General features: G+C 39.4%; 1 protein-coding gene across 1 annotated transcript in view; it reads right to left on the bottom strand.

Annotated features, from left to right (window-relative positions):
- Window positions 1-20,862, bottom strand: part of LOC145780576 (uncharacterized) — a 36,870-nt gene extending 16,008 nt beyond the window's left edge. Inside the window, exons 1-6 of the mRNA XM_082592202.1 lie at window positions 20,770-20,862; window positions 14,831-14,918; window positions 11,581-11,719; window positions 10,983-11,134; window positions 6,299-6,466; window positions 5,282-5,488 (exon numbers count right to left, since the gene is read on the bottom strand). Coding sequence (XP_082448328.1) covers window positions 5,282-5,488; window positions 6,299-6,466; window positions 10,983-11,134; window positions 11,581-11,719; window positions 14,831-14,918; window positions 20,770-20,862 — 847 coding nt within the window. The remainder of the gene's footprint in view (window positions 1-5,281; window positions 5,489-6,298; window positions 6,467-10,982; window positions 11,135-11,580; window positions 11,720-14,830; window positions 14,919-20,769) is intronic.
- Window positions 20,863-24,243: the final 3,381 nt, after the last annotated feature.

The raw sequence follows: 24,243 nt of genomic DNA, 5'->3' as shown, positions 1-24,243 counted from the left end.
AACAACTTTTCCCCATACACATATGATGCCAAACATTGATAACACGACAATTAAGTGTGGCAAGAAAGCCAAATGTATTGAAGGCATGCAGTTGAACAGAGAGACTCGCACGATTTTAGGCTAAACTAAAAAGCGTTGTTATTGTTTTTAATCAAAAAGCGTCGTTGGCTGCATGGCAGAGTAATGAGAGCCTGGGACGGCATTCGAAAGGACGCTGGTTAGAGACCACTCAAGAACATGTGGCTGTGTCTTTGGCAAGACACACCAATAAAAAGCGTTCGCTAATGGCTTATCTTCAGTGCATTTTTGCGGTGTTCCATCACTGCTCTAGACATGGGTGAAAAAGATACGAGAGCATAGGCCATCATACGTAAAAAGCTTTTTGGCAGTCAATACAAGGCTGAGTCCCTACTAAACCAGCGAGCAATTGCAATTCGATGACCATTACGGTGTCGTCTCCACGCTAGCAATAGCAATTAAGACTCTCCAATTAATTATGTGTTTTTCGGCAGCCGATTGTAGCAAGAAGTGACAGCAATAGACACGGTGTTTCGCCCATGAGGCTGGGCTCCTCACTATTGCACCACTTATTCGGTGGCATGAATGGAAATGTCTAATGCCTTCACAGATAGAGAAAGTGCAAATAAAGGAAAAAAACTTATCGTGTCATCAACAAATAGTTTAAATGGTGAGGACTTTGCACACACATTTCCCAAACCTTTATAGCTTTTTCGAGACATCTTATAAATGCATCCTATGTCATACGTCATCTCATACAAAATGCATAAACAGTGAGTAACCGGGCTAGGTAGAAAAATAAATTTGCAATAAAACCAAGATTGAGATAATTTTACGTTAATCCATTCTATAAAAACTGACTTATTTGTGAAGAATTAAATATCCGTGGATCAGTAGAATCGGGGCGTTGAACATATAATTCATGACACTGGAACAACTCGATGTTGCATGATTCCTCGTCCGATCCATCACCACAATCTGGGTAATCTATTAAAACAGAAATGTAAAGACTTTCACAATTAAATAATGTTTTCTGCAAGGAGGCTACAGTCTGAACAATGTTGATAATTCACAAATGTAGATACAAACGACCTGTTTTAGCCTGATGCTGCGTGTTCGCTGTGATAGTATAGCAGTTTGCACTAGCTTTCAGAACACAGTTCCCTATAGTCATGTACTATGACAAATGAAATCGAAACTCAATTTATTGTATAACCTTCAACTGAGCCACGAAATCCTGGTTTCAACAAAAACGAAGCTCAATCTATTGCGAAGTTGATAATACCGTACTATGCTATGTTTGTACTATATCAATCGTATAGCGCTTCTGAAGTTGATGCGTTTGAAATTTGTATCACACAATGTCATGAAATGTTTGTAGGTTAGGTTATGTATAAGTGATCTCATGTGCAACATTATAAACCAGAGCACCAAATAGTAACTTAAATAGTGAATAAAATGTATGTGTGTTGAGTTGTAACAAATTGGTGAGACTTTTTACTGTGTGTGATTGTCGTGAAAAAATGGCATTAATATATTGTATGTGGACGATGATTTTCAAGTGAATTTCCTAATTACACCAAATTTCTTTCACAAACTGTGCTACCGGTACATAATTTGAATATTTCAATGAACAACAGACGTTTGAGAAGCACAATTGTTTGTATCATGCAATCATAATGGTGATGATGATGGCGTATGAGCGATCTTTCCAGGCTAGATTGGAGGGCAGGAAATCTTCAGCCACTCAGCAGTCTCGTCGTCCAGGATTCTCAGACCATGCGCACCGTGTGGAGGCCGGTGGGTTAGGCAGTGGTGGATGACATGGTCTGCGGTCTGTTCCGTGGCACCACACTCGCATTATGATGAAGGAGCCAGGCCCCACTTGTGCATGTCCGAACGAAAGCGGCCGACGCCAGTTCGCAGGCGGTAAAGCCTGACCCACGCAAGCCTTGCGAGGGACATCCCTGGTGGACGGGGATCGGCGTCGGGTATGAAGTCACGGAGCGTGGAGGTGTGATTTTGCCACTCCGTGTTCCACATGTGGTTCGTCCAGTGTGCCGCACTTAAACCAAGTTCTTCTGCGTTCTTAAGGAGTTGTTGTGCGGCAGGCACAAAGGAGCGTCTTGATTTCAGCTGCTGCTTTATAGGTGGTGGTCTCTTGAATGTTGCATGGAGGAGATGGTCCGGGTCCAAAGCGCGGCGAGCGAGAGAAATCGTGGCTCCTTTACGGCGTAGCTCAGCGGGTTGGATGCCTGCTAGGATGGGTAGGCAGTCCGTTGGAGTGGGACGCAGGCATCCAGTCACAGTACGCAGTGCGTCGTTGATGGCGGTATCAATCTGGTGGGTGTGAGAACTACGACACCAGACCGGCGCGCAGTACTCAGCGGTGGAATGAACAACGGCTAGGGTAGCTGTACGAAGAGTTTTAGCACCAGCTCCCCAGCCGGAACCCGCCAATCGCCTCAAAAGTGCGACGCGTGTAGATAGTTTTTTGCGCAGTGACTTCAAGTGCCGGCGGTACGTGAGTGACCTGTCCAGGGTTATGCCGAGGTATGTAGGTTCGGCACAGTAGGGCAGGCGTTCCCCATCAATCTTGATGTTTATCTCACGCTGTGCCTCCCGGTTGTTAAGGTGGAAGGCCGCCGACACTGTCTTTGACTTGCTGAGCTGTAGCTTCCATTTCTGGAGGTATGCTGATAGTGTTTGCATGTCTTGGCTGAGGTTCCTCTCCACTGACTGCCAGTTTCCTGCTGAGTGCAGGAGTGCCAGGTCGTCTGCGTAAGCATATTTCCTGGAGTTGGTGGGGGGCAAGTCGTAGGTGTATATGTTAAACAGGAGAGGAGCCAAGACTGAGCCCTGTGGGACGCCGTTTTTAAGTCGGCGTAGTCTGCTTCGACGACCGCTACCGGTTGTGAGGGTAAAACTGCGGTTTTGCACAAGTTCCATCATCATATGGACCATGTGTCTGTCAGGGAGCAGACGGAGTAACTTGCAGGTAAGGCCGCTATGCCATACGGTGTCATAGGCAGCCGTGAGATCAACAAACACGGCGCCAGCCTTCTTCTTAGCCGAGAAGCTGTCCTCAATGTCTTGGGTCATAAGAGTGACCTGATCTACGGTTGATCGTCCGTGTCGGAAACCAGCTTGTTCACGAGGGAGCTGCGGATCTATTATTGGTTCGACACGGGCGTAGATGAGTCTTTCGAGAATCTTGAAGGGGATGCAGAGCAGTGAGATTGGACGGTAACTCTTCGGGTCCCCTGGGGGCTTCTTCGGCTTAGGGACTGCAACCACAAGGGCTTTTCTCCAGATTCTGGGAATTCTCAGGTGGCGCAAACAGCAGGAAAGGAAGTCTTTTAACCAGGACTTTAAGGAGGCAGCAGCATGGAGTATCAACTCCGGGCATAGGTGGTCAGGGCCCGGGGCTTTACCTGGTTTTATGTGCTGGAGGGCGGCGGAAAATTCTTCCGGGGTGAACTCACCCGAGATGTTGTCCCCGTCTGGGGTTGTTACCCTCCAGAGGTCCGTCATTTCTTGCAAGACGGATCTATCTGATTCACGGTCTTTCGATTTGTATTTCCCGTTCTCCACAAGTTGTGAGGCGATGGAATTTGCTGAAACGGGGCATTGTTGACGAGAGGCACGTGATCTGCCAGTTAGGTTGTTCAGTGTACTCCATGCTATGCGGCTGGAGTGCGTGAAGTCGATTGATTCAACGGCTTCTGTCCAGCGCTCCTTCCTCTTTAAGTCCAGCCTTGCCAGCAGAGCTGTGGCTGAGCTGTTGGTGTCATTGCCCTGAGGGGCGTGGAGGAAGTCGGAGTAGAAGCTTTCGCACTCCTTATCCCAGCACGGTATGTAGGTCTTTCGTCGGCCGCGGGAGATGGATTGTTTTGCCGCTGATGTTATTGCATCACAAAAGTCCTGGTAGGCTTCTTCCACGTTGTTGGTGTGAGGGGATGGGAGATACTGTGTGGCTTCATTGGTGAGGAGGCTATAGTACTCCCAGTTAGCCATTCTGAAGTTCCATCGATTAACAGGCTTGCTCGGGACAGGCATTATGAGCGTTGGAGCCGTGATAATCGAGGGTCGATGTTGGGACCTGGGGAACTTCTCTAGCACACGTCTGTCCGGTTGGCAATTATCGGGGTCATCACTTGCGAAAGCCAGATCGGGGTTTGTACCAGTGTTCCAGCGTCCAGAGAAGAAGCTCGCTGCACCCTTGGGATCGTGCAGTAGGGTGAGGTTATTATTGGCTGACCATGAGGCCAGGCTTTCTCCGTCGGTGTTGGTGGTGTTGTAGCCCCAGTCAACGTGGTGGCAATTAAAATCACCAGCATAGAGGCTGGGTTGGGGGAACACTGGGATGGCTGTTGGTGTTAAGCGTGAGGGTGGTGGCTTATAGACATTGATGATGTGATAGCCTGATATGTCTATGCATAACCACTCTATCTTCGATTGGGCACTGGACTGGTCTATTGGCGTCCAGCTCAGTTGCTCATGGACAAACGTGGCGAGGCCGTGTTTCCTGCTGATGGTTGCGCCTGCGAGTGTGAAGTTGGGTAATACCAACTTATCTACAGATGTGCAGTGGGTCTCCTGGAGGAGAATAACGAGGGCCTGATGTTTTGTGGCCAGATACTCGATGATGCTGAGCTTGCTGGCCGTAATGCCCTCGGTGTTCAGCTGCAGTACGGTGGGTTGTCGGTACTTTTCGACAGAGGAGCTGCCGCGCCCTGAGAAGGGCGTTTCCCTATCCACCCTGGGCTGAACCTGGGCCTGGTTTGCTCGAGTGTGACAAGCTTTGCTTCGCATATCTTTTTTCTTAAAGATATGGTACTGACGGGAGGGACCACGAGAAGGTCATATGGTGCATTGTTCACCGGTATCTACAGTGCAATACACATCACAAACGCGAGAAACATCATGAAAAGAATAGTCTACGTTCTTTTACAAAAAACTAACAAAATAAACTGCATACTACAAACCTAATCATTGCTCATTGTAAATGCATGTAGCCGAATAACCAGAAGCCTTGGTGGCAAAATTAGAAGTTTCAGTTTGATCTTTAACTTGCGCTGATTGAAATTAAGCTACTCTGATCACAATTTCTGCTCATTTAAATCATCTAAATGGAATCTGTTTTTCACCACAACGATCATCATGCTACTATACACTGTACAGTATACGACTTTCTCTGGTGAGATAAGTTAAAGCTAAGAAAAAAAATGCCACTCTTTATGTGTTTCAAAACCACACTTACTGTCACACCGTTGATCCATCGGTATATAGGTTAACCCGTCGGAGCAGTTAAAGTTTCCCGCGGCATTTGCAACGCAATTCAACTCATCTTCATGGAAAGGGCAATCGTACGTTTCATCACACACGTTCGTCTTATTGATACATGTAGCAGGGGCGCTTGAATCATCTTTCTTGCAAAGTATCTCACCACTTTTACAAACTCCTTCACCTTGAACAACAGCAATTTTCAACAAATTATGAAATGAGTTTTTATTTCCTGAACTCAAGTTTTGTAGCCAAACTTATAGTGTGGTCTACTCCATTTATGTATTATTGCCTAAGACTTATGAAAACAATAACTCTGCCTCCGTCTTCCACATAGGTCAGGACTCAGAACTTAGACAGCCACTTTATCTGGTCCAGATATTTCCTAGATCGAGTACAAATCTGCCCAAATCTTTACCGGATTTGGACCAGATAAGTGGCTGTCCGGAGATGTGAGGATATAGGGCTAAAAGACCGGTTTTCAAATAAAGACTTGATTGAAAAGACAGTTTTGAAGTTAAAAACTTTACCTCTAGATAGACTCTGGAGCAGTGGTTTTCAACCTTTTTGGTGGAACGGAACCCAATGAAACATTCCAAAAGCTCGAGGAACCCCTGTTCAATAATTTAATTGCCTTATGCAAAAAACATCGTTTGATTAATGAGAACTCCTTGAAGCGAAGAAAACATGTCGACGAAATTTGACGGGAAAGCAGAAAGTTAAAGGTAATCGCACCACAAGAAAACAACAAAAATTCGGGATCGCAGCGAACGTGTTAAAGTGTAGCAAACTTATTAATAGTGGCAAACCTAATCAATATTTGATTATATTTAAACAATATGTATATAATAATAAAATAGACGCTCGGATTTGAATGTAAACTTGCGAAACCCGTAGACTTACTGGCGGAACCTTAGGGTTCCGCGGAACCCTGGTTGAAAACCACTGCTCTAGAGATTATTAAATTAAACATTAGAAAATGCATGTATACTACCTTTTCTTATCTGTTTGCAAATATTAGGTATCTTTTGATCTTCTGGGCTATCTGGACACAAGCACTCGTCAGATAGATCTTTGCAATGGAACACGTTGTCACAGCGTTTTTTGTTTGGAATTACCAGTGATCCATCAAGGCAACGAAAACAGCGGTCGTTGATAAAAGCTGAAAATAAAAATATAAAATTAATCAACTTCGACGCCTTTTCAAGAAATACATACCACAAATCATTTTAAAAACAGGTTGTGATAACTAAATAAATAAACTCAAAATAATAACGCAATGCAGCGTAGTGGTAACGTCCTTGCTGCTTTATCAAATTAACTTTGGTAAATAACATTTTGCGATATTTTAGCAAGGTTTTCTTTTGCGAAGCAGCTTCACAACCGGAGTTTTTTTTCAAACCTTTTTTGTCCACCACATTAGGACAGTTGGTTAAATTCTCGACTTTATGAGCAAAGAAACAAATAGATCACGCGGTACAGGTTTGATTTTTGGGGTGTGAGTTTCAGCAACGGATTTCAAGAACTGCTCTCTATTTAGTGGCACTTAGTGGATAGAATAATTTGCTGACAACTGCACTTCGACCATAAGCGGAAAACGTTACTCTTTCAGTCTCGGTAATTGGGTCTCGAACTTTCTATACATAGCTGGCCAAACAACATAAATCAGCCATTGAACAAAGATATTAAAGTCACTGGTTTGAAATGCTTATTTTAAATCATCAGGTATTTTGCTACACAAATCTCACAAATCTTTTAAGCGGTGTCAAACTAATGCGCATATGAACTTTGTGTAGATTTCGTAATCATTGCGTCACTTAAGTGGACGACCAATAAGCCACAGTATTCTTGCTTCTTCGTTTGAACCCTTTTTATCACCAGACTAATAGGCCCTGTATTTTTACACCCCCAAGCTAGATATTATGAAAAATGAGACGAGAAGCTGTTAACTAAAGCATTAAACTTATATTAACCACACGTAAGCTCCAGTGGCATGGCTGCAATAAAACAGGAATATTACTAATGCTTTTATGGAAGAAAGGCATGCAGCAAATATCTATGGTTTTTGGAACTTTCCCACGTAAACAATTCAGGTTATTTGCATTTGACCTAATTCTTATTAAGAGCTTCCAGTCAGCCATGATAAGAAGATAAGCCACCAAGAAATGCAACTAGGCTGCTTGTATGTGCATCATACAGGAATTCATAGAATCCCTGCGTTCTATGCATCCCTGGCATCATATTTTAAGAATCAAAATGAAACAAAATGAAACAGATGTGTAATTCTCAAATCATAAAATACTGTAGTTTTAGAGAATCGTGTTCTATTCAGTGCTCTAAAACTTTTGAAGCACAGTTCAACAGTTTTTAATGGCAATAGCCTAATAGGTATAATTGTTTTTGTTTGTTTGTTTGTTTATCTTTATCCTGCATTGCGGGAAAGCGGACTTGAGCGCTATGCATCGGTGTACGCCTTCCGACATACACCTGACCCACGCTGCAGCCGACGACAATGTCTGTTTCCGGTTGTCTACTCTACTTATGACTTAAATTTGGTACTACCCATTACTCGAAATCGATCACTGGGTAGAGGCAATTATCGTAAAGTTTCTTGCCCAGAGAAACAACAGCAAGTGCGGGTGGCTGGAGTCGAACATGCAGGCTCTCGACTACGAGCCCAACGCGCTAACCACTCGGCCACGGCTGCCAAGTGGTTAGCGCGTTGGTAACCTTCGAGGTAACCAGATAATTACTTCGAGGTAACCAGCAGTGGCTTTAGTTACCATTAATATGCAGAAAGTTCACTGAAAAAAAAACGCTAAGGGGCCTGCGTCAGTGCCTCAAATAAGTCTCTGCGCTATGGTCTTTAAAAGTAGGTCTATAAGAATTTGTTGAGATATGCTCCCAAAGAAACTTACGTGGTCCAAAGGGAAAGATTTTCACAATGAATAAATTCAATCATGGGTGGTCGCATTTTCTACTTAAAATCATTATAACTTTTCAGAAAAGTTGGTTGCATTTTGAAGGTATACTTTTGAAATAAATTTTGTTATGAACATGTATTAGAATGTTGCTTTAAAAATACATTAAGCGCTTTCGAATGACAAACGTATAAAAAGGCATAAACGAGATTCACACCAAACATACAAAACTGTCTTCAGTATACAAAAAGGTCGCACGAAAAATGGCGCAAGTTTGTTTCCTTTCACCATTTACACCAGGAATACAATACGTTTTAGTCTTCTTTCATACAATAACTTAAATACCAAATGATAATGCGCAATACGGTTGATATTGCGCAATACGGTTGATAATACGCAATACGGTGATTATGGGTAGCCTATGACTCAATAATTATGCTTTTATTGTGTAGGATTTTGAAAGCATAACATTGCACTAAGTCGCAACAATGAGTTGACAAAAAAAAATATCAATAATAATCTGTTACAATGCGTAACAACAAACCGAGAAAGCTAAAAAAAACTCAAGTAGTAGCCAGTGGCATAGCACGTCAGGATTTTCTGTTGGGGGGCGTTCATTGTTTTGTAGATTACTCTCGTTTGCTAATAATATCCAGCATGAGACAATGCCATGCCTTATTGGCAATGCGTCAGATCAAGCTTTTTTCCAGTCAGTTTCTAATGTTGATAGATTTTTTGCGCTATGCAGGAATGCACATGGACGTTTTTGGAGCTATCAAGGAAGCCATTTTGTCTGATCAAATGCAAATTTAGAAAAAGTCATATTGATTGATGGTTTCAGCACTATATTTTGCAAGATGTTTCACAGTACAGTAGATAGATCTAAATAGGGGCGTAGCCAGCACAAGATTTCAGGGGAGGGAGAAAATCAGTATTATTGCACTGTCAGTGACCCCAGCAACGAGTTGGCGAAGACGGAGCACCCGGATAGGAGTCTGATGGGCCTTCCCCAGAAAATTCTGAAAACAATACCTAAAAATTACGCATTTTGAGATTACTTTTGGCCTAAATCAATAATAAAACTCTGCCAAACGATGCTGTAACACAGGAAGCAATTTCCCTTTTTGCCTCCCTGACTACGCCCTTGAATCTAAAATTGATAGCTGTTGTATGTCGCAAAACTTTTTAATTGTTTTATAAACTTATATTAGTTCTTTATCATCACATGTTATCTGTATGATTTACTTAAGTTATTTCTAAAATGTCTTTTAAAGATCGAGCTGATGGGTAATCCAGTATCTGGTAATGACGTCATTTGTGCTCTGATGCGTCACGAGACAAAATAAGACCGAATTTCACTGAAATGCGTTCTCAAGTAAAAGAAATACAAAACTTTTCAGCCCTGTTGGTTTAGTGGTTGCGCGACTGACTCAAGATCAAGCGGCGCTGCTTCGATTAATTATCGGCGTGTGCGCTTGAGCAACGCATTTCAGAAATGCTCTCCATTCCACACCATTTAGTAGATAAAATAATTCCCTGGTAACAACACTTCAACAATAAGCGGAAACTCTACCGTGTCAATCTCGATGACTGGGCCGTGATTTTCTTTTTTCACGAACTTTTGTCTCATTTGCATATTTCTGTAAGTGTAGCCATTACTGGTTACCGCGCAGCACGCGTAACTGTTTTTACCGATTTTCGCCCTCACAGCAGCCGATTTTCGCCCTCCAGGTCCAAATCTAAACATTGAACTTGAAAAAAACGTAGCCTGACACCTAGTCTAGTCAAGCTTGAAAAAGTTGAGAAAAGAAATTGATTCTGGTGACTAGTCCAAAATTAAGATTAGATTTTCCGAATTGATTAAGAATTAACCCTAACCCTGAGAATTAAACCTAACCTTACTTTTTTTGAAAAGTTTTTGTGCACCGCAATAATTCACGTAAACGAAAAAAGATTAACCTCGATTGGCGTCGAACCGATGTCCTCACGAACATTAGGCAAAAGACGAAACCAATGAACCAAACACGCCAACGAAAAATGTTTGCATTCACACGGTATAAACAAAAACTCTATGCGAAGTAACGAAAAGTTTGTGGGAAAAAAATTTTGCGACCGGGCCTGCATCAGTGGTCCAAACTATGTACAAGTATGCAAAACTGCTAGAATTAAGCTCTCAAAGAAGCTTTCCCATTCCGAGGATAAAGATTAAATCAATCAAAATAAGCATATCAAAAAATACATTAATATTACCATTAGAACTAAACCAAAAATATTTCTACATTTTTTAAAACTTTTGACATAAAATTTAAACAGTTAATTTTATAATGAAATTTGACAAATGGCAATACTGTGCTAAAATTGCAAAGTGGCCACTGGCCAGGTTTGAAAACTCCAAATTTATAGGGCCAGTTTTATTGGGAAAATACTTTACAGCGTATAGCTACTCAAGCAGCTCAGGTATAAACCAACTAGCGATTCACATAGAACAGTTAGTTATTGGACAATGGATGGGTACTGGGCCATGATTGCAGATTTTATTATGTTTTGAGAAGATTTAGAATTTTTTTCGAATGCTGCTATCCCAATCCAGCCAAAACGTTAATTTAAACAAATTTTTAAGAGAAAGTCATGACCCAGTGCCCTCCATTTTATATGCCACTAGTAAGAGCTTAGTTTGGCTCTAGCGTATGCTATGCTTTGATAAACTGATATGGGCAAAAATCAAAATTGATGATAAAACTTTAGTGTTGTACTAACTAGTTGTGTTTGATTCCGTGGAATTGCAGAAGCATTCGTCTATTCCATTGTCGCAGTCTGATATCCCATCACATAAGAATTCCGTCGGGAGCATACAAGAAGATGTATGGCGTAATTTGGTTACTGGACATTGGAAACCTGATACACCAGGGCTAGGAAAGCAACATCAGATAATTTCCATTGCTGTTGTTTTTGCACAAACACTGGCTTGTTGCAATATTTTGATTGGCATTAAGAAGCAGGCAACGGGATGTTAGGTTCTGTCGAGCTTGACAAGAAACCAAATTGAGATCTTATCGATCTATCAATGACACCACATTATCTATCAATGTCCTGTATACCGACCACAAGATAGACATGTGGACCTAACAACGCTCGATGAATACACAATCCATTGGCTGCTGCGCCTGGATGTAACAACGTAATCTGTGGCGGCCTCAAACGCAAGAAGAAGATCGAAAATAGTTTAATAGAAATGGTCTGACACAGCTAACAAATCAGTGCTCTTTACATCGATTTAAACTCTTCAGACGTTATAGCATAAATACCCTTGGTATTGCCATATGCATGTGTGAGCCGTTATTATTATTGTTTTTACCTGGGTGTTATCTCATCCTCTCCCAAGGGGCAATCCCGTGAACCATCGCAAAAGTGACTTCGTGGAATACAAACTTCAGGATCAGTATCGTACGTTTTCTTACAACGTATTGTTGTGTTGCAATCGCATTCATCCCAACCTATAAGTTCATGCAACATGGCGATGTGAAAAAAAAAACAGAGCAGCCCGTAAAAACATTACTACTTATTATTTCTGTGGGAAAAATAAACTTTGTCAAAGTAAATTTTCAAAAAGGAAAAACTATTTAGGTTAGCAATCCGACGTTTCAGCTTAAGAAACATGCAAATGAGGTCATTCAGAAGATATGGAGTTACTGAAAAACTAAAACTTTTCTTCTAAAATTATTCTGTTTCGAGTGAAAGTTTCAATGGCTTTGAGGCAGCAATGAACATTGTTCAAACTTCACCAATTTTACACAATGGGCTTGACCTCTTTTATGCAATATTCATAACAAAATTTCACAACAATTTTCTTCGTGAAATCAGAAATTAGTTCTATCGTGGGTTGAAAGCTAGGAACAGGTCTGGTACCCATCAGTGGTGTACGTTTCTGTAGTTAAATGAGTCAGTACTGCTGTTTCGCATTCATCAAAATTCAATCAAATGCATTCATCAATGATTTAAAACAAAAGACTAACCGATCCAAACGCGTAATGAAAGAATTTAAAAATGAGTTGAAAGGAGGAAAAATTTAATCAACGTGACCAGACTTTGCTAAGTGAATTGATAGACGTACACAAATACAGTAATAAATTGCTACTAAATTGTTCCGAAAAATGGTCACAGAAAATCAATAAAATGCCTCGTAGGCTACAAATCGTAGACTCTTAGCCAAAGCTATGATTTAGGCTGGAAAAAAGTTAAGACCTCAACAAACAAACGTAACTTACAATAAAGGCAAAAAAATAAAAATTTACAAAACACTTTAATTGTTGAGCGCTTCTAGTTATCTTACCGAACAGGCAGTCCAAAACGCCGTCGCATTTATGTTCATTCGGTAACAAGCAAAATTGGAAATGAGTGTCATTAATATGCTTGGTAGGGCATTTGAAACCGTCGTCGTCAGTGTGAATAGTTTTGTTATGGATTATTTCATCTTTACCGTCGCTGCAGAAACAAATGCTGTTATTGACTACAAAATGATTACGGCAGACGAAAGAAAATTTTCATGCGAAGCGGCTGTGAGGAAACTTATTCGACAGGTTTTGGCAACATTGAGTTAAAACAGCCTTCTGCATTGGTACATGTCAAGGATGGCTAAACTGCAACTCTTGGGGGCTTGTTCATACGCTCAGTGAACTTCTAAGAAATTCGTTGGTCAATTTAGTTGTTGAGCAGCTTGGGCAATTAACAGAAATTACGATTTATCATAAATAGCTTTCTGCGTATATTGCATCGCTCTGCGTTTGAGCAACGCATTTCAAGAATTGCTCTCCGCAGCGGCATTCAGTGCATCTAGTGCAGAGGCCATCAAACTACGGCCCGCGGGCCGGAACCGGCCCGCAAACTGATTTCATCTGCCCGCCACGTGCTGCGGAAATAACAGCTGCACTGCTGCACTACAACTGTTTAAGGAAAAAAGTTATCAAACTTTTTGTACATTTTTCCACCAGGCAGCCTACATGTTGGTGTTCTGTTTTTATCATTAGGCCACCACAAATGGAGACAGCCTAGGCCAAATTTGGAAAGATGTAATGCTTTTTCAAGAGCACGATGCCCTGTAGTGTATCACAGCAGGGGATAGCTTTTCCAGCAACCTTTCGATTTTCATCACAACTTTGCTATTCCACCACTGACTTTGTTGTTTATTGTGCTCAATTCCAGTCAATGGAGATTCTAAATAGTTGCATATTCTTTCACAATTTGCATCTGGCCGCAGCTGTTAATTTCGCAGCAATCCGGCCCTCAGACAAAAAAGTTTGGTGACCCCTGATCTAGTGGGTGGAATAATTCACAGACAACAACACTTCAACAAGCTGAAATTTCACTCTGGATTGCAAATCGTAATTTTATTATCGCCAAACAAATTAAAAGTGGACTTACATTGCGTAGTTTACATTGTAAACTGTACAGTGTACAACAAGTGGTGGCATAGAAAAATTGATTTCTTAAATGGGGTCGCACAATAAAAAGATATAAAATTCTATACAGTATTCTTCATTGCAAATTAATTAGAATTTTTGATTCGTGCGACTCATTAAAATTGAATTTTTTTGCTATGCGTCTCAAACTTACAGCAGATTCGACCACATCTTGTAGGCTAAATGAGGTTTTTGTCCACACCCAAGTTGGATCAATCACCATTGTACTTGAAAGTAATTAATTGGCCTACACATTTTCATGTAGTTGTAATTTTTGTTGTTGTGTAATTGCAATTTCAAAGAATTTGGTCCAATTTACAATTACATTTGGTAAGTTGCAGGCATGATATCAGTACGTTTGTTGAGCCGATACTTGGGTGCTCAAAAGGGACCTCTCTACATTGCAACATAATCTTTGTGAACTGCAATTCTAATCGTTTTAGATAAAATTAAACCGTCAAAGATCATCAATAAACATAAATGTTGAAACGTTTGATAATTGTAATTGAAAAGTGTAATTAATTACATTTGAAAGTAATTGTAATTTGAAAATTTCGGAACAATGTGTTTGTAATGTAGGCTACTGTAGTTAAACACTTTGATGGTGTAATTGTAGCCTACATGTGATTGAACTAACAAACATGTAATTGTTCCAACTCCGTTCCACACCCAGGAAGATGTCCATAATGTACATTGCAGCGCATGTGGTGTGGAAAAAAGCAACTGACCGTTTGTGTCAACCTTTTCCACATACTGTACTTGTACAAACAGAAAACTGTAACTTATTTTCCGTTTTCCATTCCGTATACTTCGTATAGTCTGTAGGGCCTTTATAGTTGCGCTGGTACGACCGTATATATCAGAACAGTAAAAACAATTGAAGAAAACTTGTCCAAATATTTGTTGAACGTTTAAGGGTATGTATTGATAAGACAGCATTCTACGACAGGCTGTTCAAAATCTAATAAACTTGACCGAATGTTCATAATTATGTAGTTTTTCAAATAAATAGTTCACAAAAAGCTAACACACTTTTTCAGTTAGGCTAAATCATTGGGATGCAACATGGGTTTAAAAACTAACAAATTATATTGTTAATTAGAACATAGCTTCTCTTTGTAAACACATATATCGGACGTGGTTAGTTACCTGCAGTGACTTTCAAAGTCGCAAAAGTTGTTCCGGTGGATACGCTCTCCGGACGAGCAAATGAAGGGCTCAGATGTAAAGCATTTTTCTGCAAACGCAAAATTGTTATTTTACAAATGAGTTTTATCTATCCACGACCTCTTCTGATTAGCAGTTCTGCCTGACGGACAGTTGTTGTGGTGCAAATGAATAAATGTGGTGTGCAGGGTTGCAGAGTTATACCTGAGCAAAGAGCATTGAAGCAAATTGTGTCCATCTCAAGGCAAGTATATAGTAGAAAATTAGTATCTTTTACGTAACTTTTGCGTTCAAAAATCGGTATCTACATCAGAACTATACTGTATAGCCAATAAACATCTTCTAGTTCTTTTTGCCACAAAGGCACGACCTGAAGTTGCGCCTCTGGTGGCAAGAAAGCTTAAGTTTGTTCAACCGCATGTTTATGCTTGTGAGCACCTGCTCAGTGGCTGAGTGGTATCGCCTTCGGCTATGCTGCTGGACTGCTGGTAGATCTTAGATCGATTCCTGGTCGGGTCATACCAAAGATTTTAAAAACAGTAGCGATTGGATTCTTTCTTGCATAACGCAGTGAGGACAAATCGGGTAATGATAAGCTAAATCTAATACAAAATTAAAACTGAGCCCTGTCGCTAAAAGATCTTTGCAATTGTAGGGCGGTAATAAATGAACTATAACATCATTATTTTGATGCTTGTGAGCACAAAGGCCAAGCCTAGACAGCTTAACGTGGCCCATTGAACAATCTTCTTCGTGCTACCGAGTTTACCAGGTGAATGTTACATTTCTTGCCAAGCGAGGCAAAGAAAAAAAAGGACAGAGAATCGAACACTTATCCTTATAATTATGATCCCAATATCAATTGATTTGTAGACCATGATATAGCTGCGTGTGCAAAGTCACAGACTCCACGCACAAATTAATAAGTGGCGACGATGCTGACCCCCCAGACCGTACTCTAGTGTCGGGGGGTCACCGCCGTCTAAAGCCCGACTCATTTTAGTCTGACAAACGAGTTCTGGAATTTGCTGATGTCATGAAAATTAATATGAATAATAAAAAACTAATATGAAAATAGTGCTATAGAAGTCAGATATTCAACAGATCACATCCCCACACAACAGGGCGTATTAATCGGCTTTCGTACCCCCGGGTGAGAGATCATTGTCGTCTAAGGACCTAGCTATTTTTAGTCCGTCCAGCACTTTATAGATATTTGAAATCAAAAAAGTAAACTCTTATACAAGTTCAATATTTAATAGCTCACGTCGTATCATGAAATTTTGTATTGTCAGTCTTCATTATGACGTTGTAACTCCATATATTCAATTATTTGGTATGACCAATGCAAACCAATAAAACCAGTAAATTCATGTTATTTTGTTAGAGCTCAAAAAAAATAAGGCTGCACTTTTGCACTCTTGAAAAATGTATTTCAATCCTGGGTAGAATAGGACTTTTACATTATAAAGACCTCGTGCATTGCCGAATATGCTGCATATTGACAGCTAGCACTGTCGACAAGGGTAATGAAAGGTATATTTTTGATTATAGAAGCTTGAAATCTTTTTAGGAACCTGCAACTAAAGAAAACTCCACAACGCCGCATTTCAAAACAAACCTGTTATTTCGAAGTAGTGCTTTTTCATCTATTCAAGGGTTTTATTTTGTTTTTTTTGTTAAAGCAAATATGGCGTTAATTAATAATTCATTCTTAATTAATAATTTTAAAAATAATTCCTTATTTTCTTTGACTTTAGTTTTGTTCAAAAGTGTTGCATTTTGCATAGATTGAAACCAGGCCTTTTCATTAGTGCCGAGCTACGATTATCGTTTGAAAACGACCCTGTCAACAACATCCTGCTAAAACCAGTCACAAAAAGAAAAATGACTGTTTGATAAAAAAGATCAAAGCATTGCAAGATGCACTATCATGTTTCTGAAAAGACGAAATTCAAAACCACGTTTTTTCTGCAGTAATTAAATTGCCCGACCGAATCTTTACAATATCGCATTCACAAAGCACATAAGTAGCCTAGCTGATATTTTTCAATTGCATGACGAACATTGTCATGCAAGAAACGAGATTCAAAATTTTGTTTACAGGTGACAGAATACAGCAAGCCATCACCAGTATGCTATTATTTGATTAATTATCTCTGTTATTGGATACTTGCTTTAAGTTTACTGGCCAATGCAATCGCCACTGAGGCAATAAATATTCGCCACGACATTACAGGAAAACTTTTTACAAGTAAAGCAAGTTTTTGTTGAAGATCCAAATACAAGTTCATCTGAACCTGATTGCTATTAAGTCAAAACATTTTCTTTATTACTTTTGCTTTTAGGCACAATGCTTGGAAAGAGCTGCATTTAAAAAAGGAAAAGGTTGCATTATAAAATTGCTGGAAATAACTCAAAAATATCTTGCTGTATCGGTCTTGTTCATTTTGGAAACCGTTTGAAGCTGTAAAGAAAAGTTGCTAAAGCTTGCCTTATGCAAATTACAGATGGTTGTTCTATGTTTAATCATTTTCAAGTCGTTAAAAGATCTTAGCTGTTGTAGAGCGACAATTAATTAAAACCATAAAGTTATCATTTTCAAACACTTGCAAAGACAAGGATGTTCAGCCAGTGAGCTACGTCATCAAGAGTAGACCATGACAAGCATTATTAACGAATCTGTAAGAATATTTGCTCTTTCCTTCGTGCTGTCAAGACAACCTTGCACGAATCAAATCCTTTTGTTTCCTGTCATGGTTTTGATCAAAAGAAATTACAAATGATTAATTGACATTCGAAAGCGTGTTTGCTTGCCAATACATCATCAGTCAAATAACTTGCTTTCAGATTTAAATCACAGTTTTTGTTTCTTGCCTTCATAGGTAACGTTTGTTAAACAATTTTTAGAATTTAAAGCCAAAATATATTGAATATCACTAAAAGGTGAAACTTTCGTTAAATTTATAACTATTTCCTATTTCCAACTTTACTGTTTTTCAATAGCCTATGTTGACGAAATTAAAATTCACTCATTTGCATCGAACTGCAAATAATGACAACTGGGGTTGAACTTTAAAGGCACAATGAAAGGACGACATTTTCAATCATGTTTTTATCAAATGCAACCCTGTGCCCACTCTACATAATTATTGTCTTTTTTGTCCAGAGAAAGAAAATTACAAGCTAACTTATGGACAAAAAATTATGTAGTATTTTAAAAGGTCAATTTTTGGTGTAATTTCAACTCAAGTTACTAAAATGAAGCAAAATACTGAAACAAATTAAATATTTGTCTACAAGTTGACACCTTGAGAGACTTGTAAAAATGCTTCATGCATTGTTATCAGCCTGTGCATAATATCACACGTTTTATAAGCTTTTAGTTTTAAACAGGTAAATTCAGATAAGAACTTCAAATCCATTGATCCACTTACCTGGGTCGGTAGTGGTACTTTGTGTTGATAAGGTCGCAGACAACATGAACAAAAACAAACTATATTTTATTAAAATCATTGCCTTTGTTAAACGTCCAAGCCTATACTCTGCACACATTTACGCCACGAAGTGTTAATAAACAGCTAGTTCAACACAGTGGCGGATCGAAGCTACTTTGTTCATCGTGAATTTACAAGAATGGATTAATACGGACCAACTCATCGAGTTTTATTAAAATCTAGTCTAAGGCAACTTATTGCATCCGTCCCTGGTGCAATATGCAACAACACGATATTGCGCAAGATTATCAGTAACAAACCAACATTTCCGTGTCACTTTTGTCTGTCTCCTACCAGATCCTTCCCAGACAGTAAAAAACGACGGATTTTGCTGTCTGGGTCCATAACCTTATCGTTTTGTATTTATTCCCAGACAGCAAGATTCGTTATTTTTGCATTGATTCAACGTGTGCAGACGTTGAATCAATGCAAAAATAACAATTTGTTGTTTGAGTTTAGTTTTGGTTTTGCTTATATTTTGTATATTATATGTTGGTGTGACTAACCCAAACCAACAAAGCTAGTCCATCTATGCTACCAAATAAATAATAAAGTACCGTAATACATAAATCAGCATATCTTAGTTCCTTTTATCAACTTTGTATGTGTCTTCTTATACAAGAAGCACTTTGATTAGAAAACCGCAAAGTTCATTGGTGCTTCTTGTAAACGTTTATTAAATTAGCAGTGATATATATAATTTTCTTGGTTCGTTCCAATTAAGCAATTTGCTAGTAGACATCTTACTGTTGTTGCATTGCGCATGGGTTTTGGAGGTTAAACGTCCCCATTGAGCTTGATGTTTGCAATTTTTGTATTGTTCATGGCTTATCATGGCTTTATTTAAATGCGCCATCTTCTATATTTCTTAGTTTTTATGTAAATCAAGTTTTGTGAACACGTATTGGTGTTACAGCAATTATAGCCAAGAAACTATCAGCGATGAAACAAAAAAGTGAAAAATTGAGTAGCTGGCATCGAAATTTCAAAATATTTCGCTTGCTTTTGTTGTTTGTGAGTTCAGCACGGCTGCTTGAAGCTAAACAGCTTGAATAACCGGTCGGTTGTTTGCTGATAGCTAGCCTGTTTTTTAGTAGGCGACAGTTTCCACCGTTTGATTGGACATCTCCTAGGTCCTTGCGTGAACAACTTTAATGTTACGTTGAAACATTTTTAAAACAATCTTTTGTTTCATTTTGACGGAAAATTCTTTTATTATCTTTGATTTTGAGATCTCAGCAATTTGGTTCGTTATGCGCTGAAAAAGAAAATGAAATGCCAATGCATGAGAATCGTAGGTTACATGGTAAATAGCGTCAAGACAAAAATGCGTGGGATTGTTTAAAAAATGTTTATTTTCAGATAAACTGACTGCTTTCACTCAGGGGTGTTTCAAACAAGACACAACCTATTTCAAAACTCTGTTTTGTTTGTTAAATAATTAATTGCAAGGTTTGTAGAGATTTTTATCATCTTTAACCCATCTTTTTTTATCGCAAAGTAAAAGCGAATCACTGCAACGAACGACCATTTCAAATTGTTTTTTGCTACAAAATGCAATCTTGACGTAACTCTAATGAAAAACGTCTTCGTACTTCACAGGAAACACCGGCCAAATTCTGAATCGACAGTGGATTGCATTCACAATTTGCATCGCATATTCGCATTAACTAGCAAATTGTTAACAAAACAAAAAACGTACGCTAATGTTCGTCAAGCTTTCTCGACCATTTTGTAGTCCTATATTCATCAGCACAATGACAAGTGTACGTTTAGTGACCTGTCATGGGCTCACTTTCGTTTCAGCCGTGAACTAAATGTAGGCTACGATTTGAATGGTCTCATGATTTTTTTTTCAACCCCTCCCAGGTAAAAATTCCTGCGTACGCCACTGGTGTGTGACAGTACGAATTGTGATTTATTGCATACCACAAATGGAAAATCACCACGCTAAGTTAACTTATAATAGTTATAAGACATTATGTTTAATGTACATTCACTGCACTAAATCTAAGGGTGGGATGGTGCAGTCGTTCAGGCCTTCGCTTTCCAATCATGCAATCCTGGTTCGACTCCAGGCTTAAGCTAGTTGTAGAAAACATCGCTCCCCTCTACCCAGGGTATAATGAATTAGGTGGGCGTAGTTACTGAAGAAAAGGCGGCCAGACAAAAGAACTCGCCACCCTGCTCTCGTTAGAACTGAATGCTTAGTATAATGAGAATCTTATCTTCTCCCCGGATGCTTGGATTCAAGTATGGAAATCACCATTGCACTGAAGAGACCTAAAGGTCAAAACAGTGATAACCTGTCTGCAGTTAAAGAATATATTTGCGTATTTGTATTTGTGACAATGATACTGACCTCCTTTCCTGCAGTTATTTGTTCATTATGTATTTAAATTGTAATATCTAAAATTAAACAACCTCACTATCTAACTTTCCCTCTACTCCCAGCAGCAGCATCGGTTTGACACTTATGGCTCGGCTGCGCGTGAAGATAGACACGAACAAAGCCATATTAACCTCCTCCGGCCGGGGCCAAAAGGGCAAGATGGTAGTCCACGGTCCTGGACACAAAGTTTGACCCCTTTACTTTCCCGTCCATTCACTTTTGAGCTTCAGTTGCCAAACATAAATTCGAGATCAACGCAAAGCTCACTGATGCTATGCAGTAATGATTAAATATTTATTCTTTTCCCTGATATACTTCACTGCAACTGCCTTTTTTCTGTATGCAACACGTCACCTCATCACCAACGGGCAAAGAGCCATGAAAAATACAAGCTATAGTCTGCTAAAGCGCCCAGCTCAAATCAAAAAGAAATATCCAAAATTTCGCAGCCATTCCAAGGCTGCATTTAAATCTGCGCTGCGGCAAAGCATTTGCAACTTTCATCAGCTATTTCTCGGCAGCCGATTGTAGCCTTATTTAACCCCTAAACAGTAATTACGGGCCTGGGAGGCCCGGTGAGAGAGAAAATTCTTTTAATTTTTTTTTTTTGGTTTTTAGAGCTGTTGCTCCAGAAATGCATAAAATAGAGTCGTTTGCAAAACTTAAAACCGGAGTGTAAGGATTAATAAGTAAAAAAAAATTGTTGGCTAAAAACAAAAGTACACCTCAAACTGTAATTTATAGGGCCTCGGAGGCCGGTTGTAGTTTAGAATAAACTTTAGAATTATAATCAATGTAAGTTACATTGCATTTGTACAGTGGATCTCAATAAGGTAGGTGCTATTTGTTAGTTTATTTTTGAATTTAAAAGAAGTTTAAAAATGGCCGACAGAAATGTGTTTCAAATACTTTAAGCTGAGCTTAATCAACAAAATACCAGTGATACTGACAACAGTGACAGCGAAAAATCATCAGGAAATGAATATGTGCCCCCTGATTCGGAGGAAGATATATTCTGATTCACACAACAACGCAGAAACCGTTCTAAAGGACACTATGGTTTCTGTGGTGTTTCAAGCATAAGTGTAGCCTATAGTCCAAGGGTTGGCAACCCTTTTCGCACTGCGGACCAGTTTACGGCAGGCATTATTTGGCGGACCGGCCATCAATAAAACGCAAATGTTTGATCCATAAAAATATATTAGGCCTACAATCATTTAATCATTGTAACATCCTTATGAACATCGGTCTTGCGTAGCGTGAAGTATCAACCTAAGATTGGTGACCTCGCCATCTCTGAGCTATGTCGTTGTTTTCTGCAGCGGCTGTTTGGAGAGTTTCACTCTCCCAACCTGAGTATATAGCTCCAATTGGGGTTTCAGGGTGGGATTGGGAAATGCTTTGGATGTCGGGGGGAAGGACTCTAGAGTGTGGAGCCATTTATCTTGGGTTAGGGTTGTGTTTGTCCATCATTCACATTTTGTTTTTTTTATTTTGTTTCCGTATTGTACATAGATAGTAGTGGACAAAACGTTAAATTTCAATAACATATATTGGGCTGCAGATTCACTGCTTTATATCCCATGCAAAATACATTTACTGTTTAGTTTTACAAAGATTTAAAACTGTCAGCATTGAAGCATTTGAACATCAACATATTTCGGAGGGCAAAATAAAAATTTTAGGGGGGCAGTTCCTTCCTTGGGCAACTCTGTTGCTACAACTGTGTATTATAGGCAAGTTGGGCAAGTAACATCTGAACTGGCTATCACTGACCTTGGCATCTCACAATTCAGCAAATTCAGTTTAGCAAGCGATGACCAAGCAAGTCCGAACTGAGCAAGTAAGTCTCATTTGCTGACTTGGTAGGCCTAACTAAACTGTACTTGCTAAATTAAAGCCCTTGTTGAGTTGTCTCGTCTGACGATCATTGTACAGTGTAACCCACACATTGATGGTTATCTCAGCTATGATACCTGAAAAATGATTTATGATTTTGGCGCAAGAAGCTTATTCTTAGCGTTCATCTCATCTTCATTCGTAGCGTTCAACCGACTTTAGGTTCAACCATCTCCTGGTTTAACCATAGCGATACTATACAGTAGGTCGCCTTGGGCTGAACTATAGTACGAGTAGGTTATACCCTACATTTACTTACAATTTCAATCAGATGGCACAAACGTCTAATATACACAAAGATGTGCTGGTCAAAACACTAGACATGCTACAACTCAGTAAGTACATTTCAGCTACCAAGCCAGCAAATGCTATTTTCAACTAGTATCGAACTTGCTTGGTAATCGTTTGTTAAACTTAATTTGCTGACTTGTGCCGTGCCAAGTTTTGGCTTGCTCAGTTATTACTTGCTCTTGCTCAGTTTCATCATTTGCCAAACTTCCGCCACTTGTTGAAATGTCGCTAGCTCAGTTGTCATTTGCTCGGTTCACAACTGCTGACTTGTAGCCTGGGAGACTCCAAAAATGTTGGCACACAAAGTTATTAACAAACATTTTTATAAATTTAACATTTATTATGCAGGCTACTATTTCATTCGTTCCAGGAACCGGTATTCAGATATTACTAAGTTATTCGATTAACCTTATCTGTAGCGACACGTGTTTTATGAGGACGTCCCACTCTGTTAGTGAAATATTTCACAGAAGGAAATATGCTAGAAATGTAAAATTTCCTGACTTTTAGTTTTTGTTCTTTGTGCATTTTCTGAACCTAATCTGGTCATTTTGCTACCTTCCTGCCCTTCACAATAAGCATTTCGTCTCACTTGAATAGAGATTTTCGTGCAATGGTAGTTATGTGAAGGTTAGTGCAATATAAATGGTAGTGCAATTCTTTTGAAATGTAGAAACGTTCAAAAATGCCTTATATTAATGAGCACAAGTAATTTTTTGTTTAGTTTAGCTATAATTCAAAAATTTCAATTTTGAAGCTATTTTTGGGAAATTATAATAAAAACCGACTTTCCGATGTTTTTTCATCTCAAACAGTTTATTTCAATAAATTTGTTGAATAAAAATTTAATCTCTATATGCACAATACACATGGCTATTACCTTGTAAAATATTTTGGTTCTGTGATTTTCACAGCTCCGGTTATTAGCGATTAATTAGCACTGGGCTAAGATAGCCCGTGACGTTGATTGATTGATTGAATCTTTATCCTCGGACTGGGAAAGCTTCTTGCAGAGCTTTATCCTGGCAGTTTCGCATACTTAGAGAGGCTTTGAATCACTGACGCAGGCCCGGTGACTGAGATTAAAATAATGGTAGCCTACGAGCTGTTTTCGTGCTTTCCGCATACGCACATTCATAAATATGAGCTTATTCGCGTACTTTTATACTAAAATCGCTTCAATATCTCTGTATTGCATCCTATACGTTTCAAAATGTGCATTTTTGTGTAGAGACAATGTTTTGCGTGGGTTCTCAATTGAGAAAACGTAGCCTACTCCTTTGGAGTAAAGTAACGAGCTCCTATAAGCAGTAAAG

The sequence above is a fragment of the Aplidium turbinatum genome, chromosome 12, assembly GCF_918807975.1.
Source record: "Aplidium turbinatum chromosome 12, kaAplTurb1.1, whole genome shotgun sequence".
Lineage (NCBI taxonomy): Eukaryota > Metazoa > Chordata > Ascidiacea > Aplousobranchia > Polyclinidae > Aplidium > Aplidium turbinatum.
The sequence above is the reverse complement of the archived record's forward strand: the minus strand, read 5'-3'. Positions and strand labels throughout refer to the sequence as shown.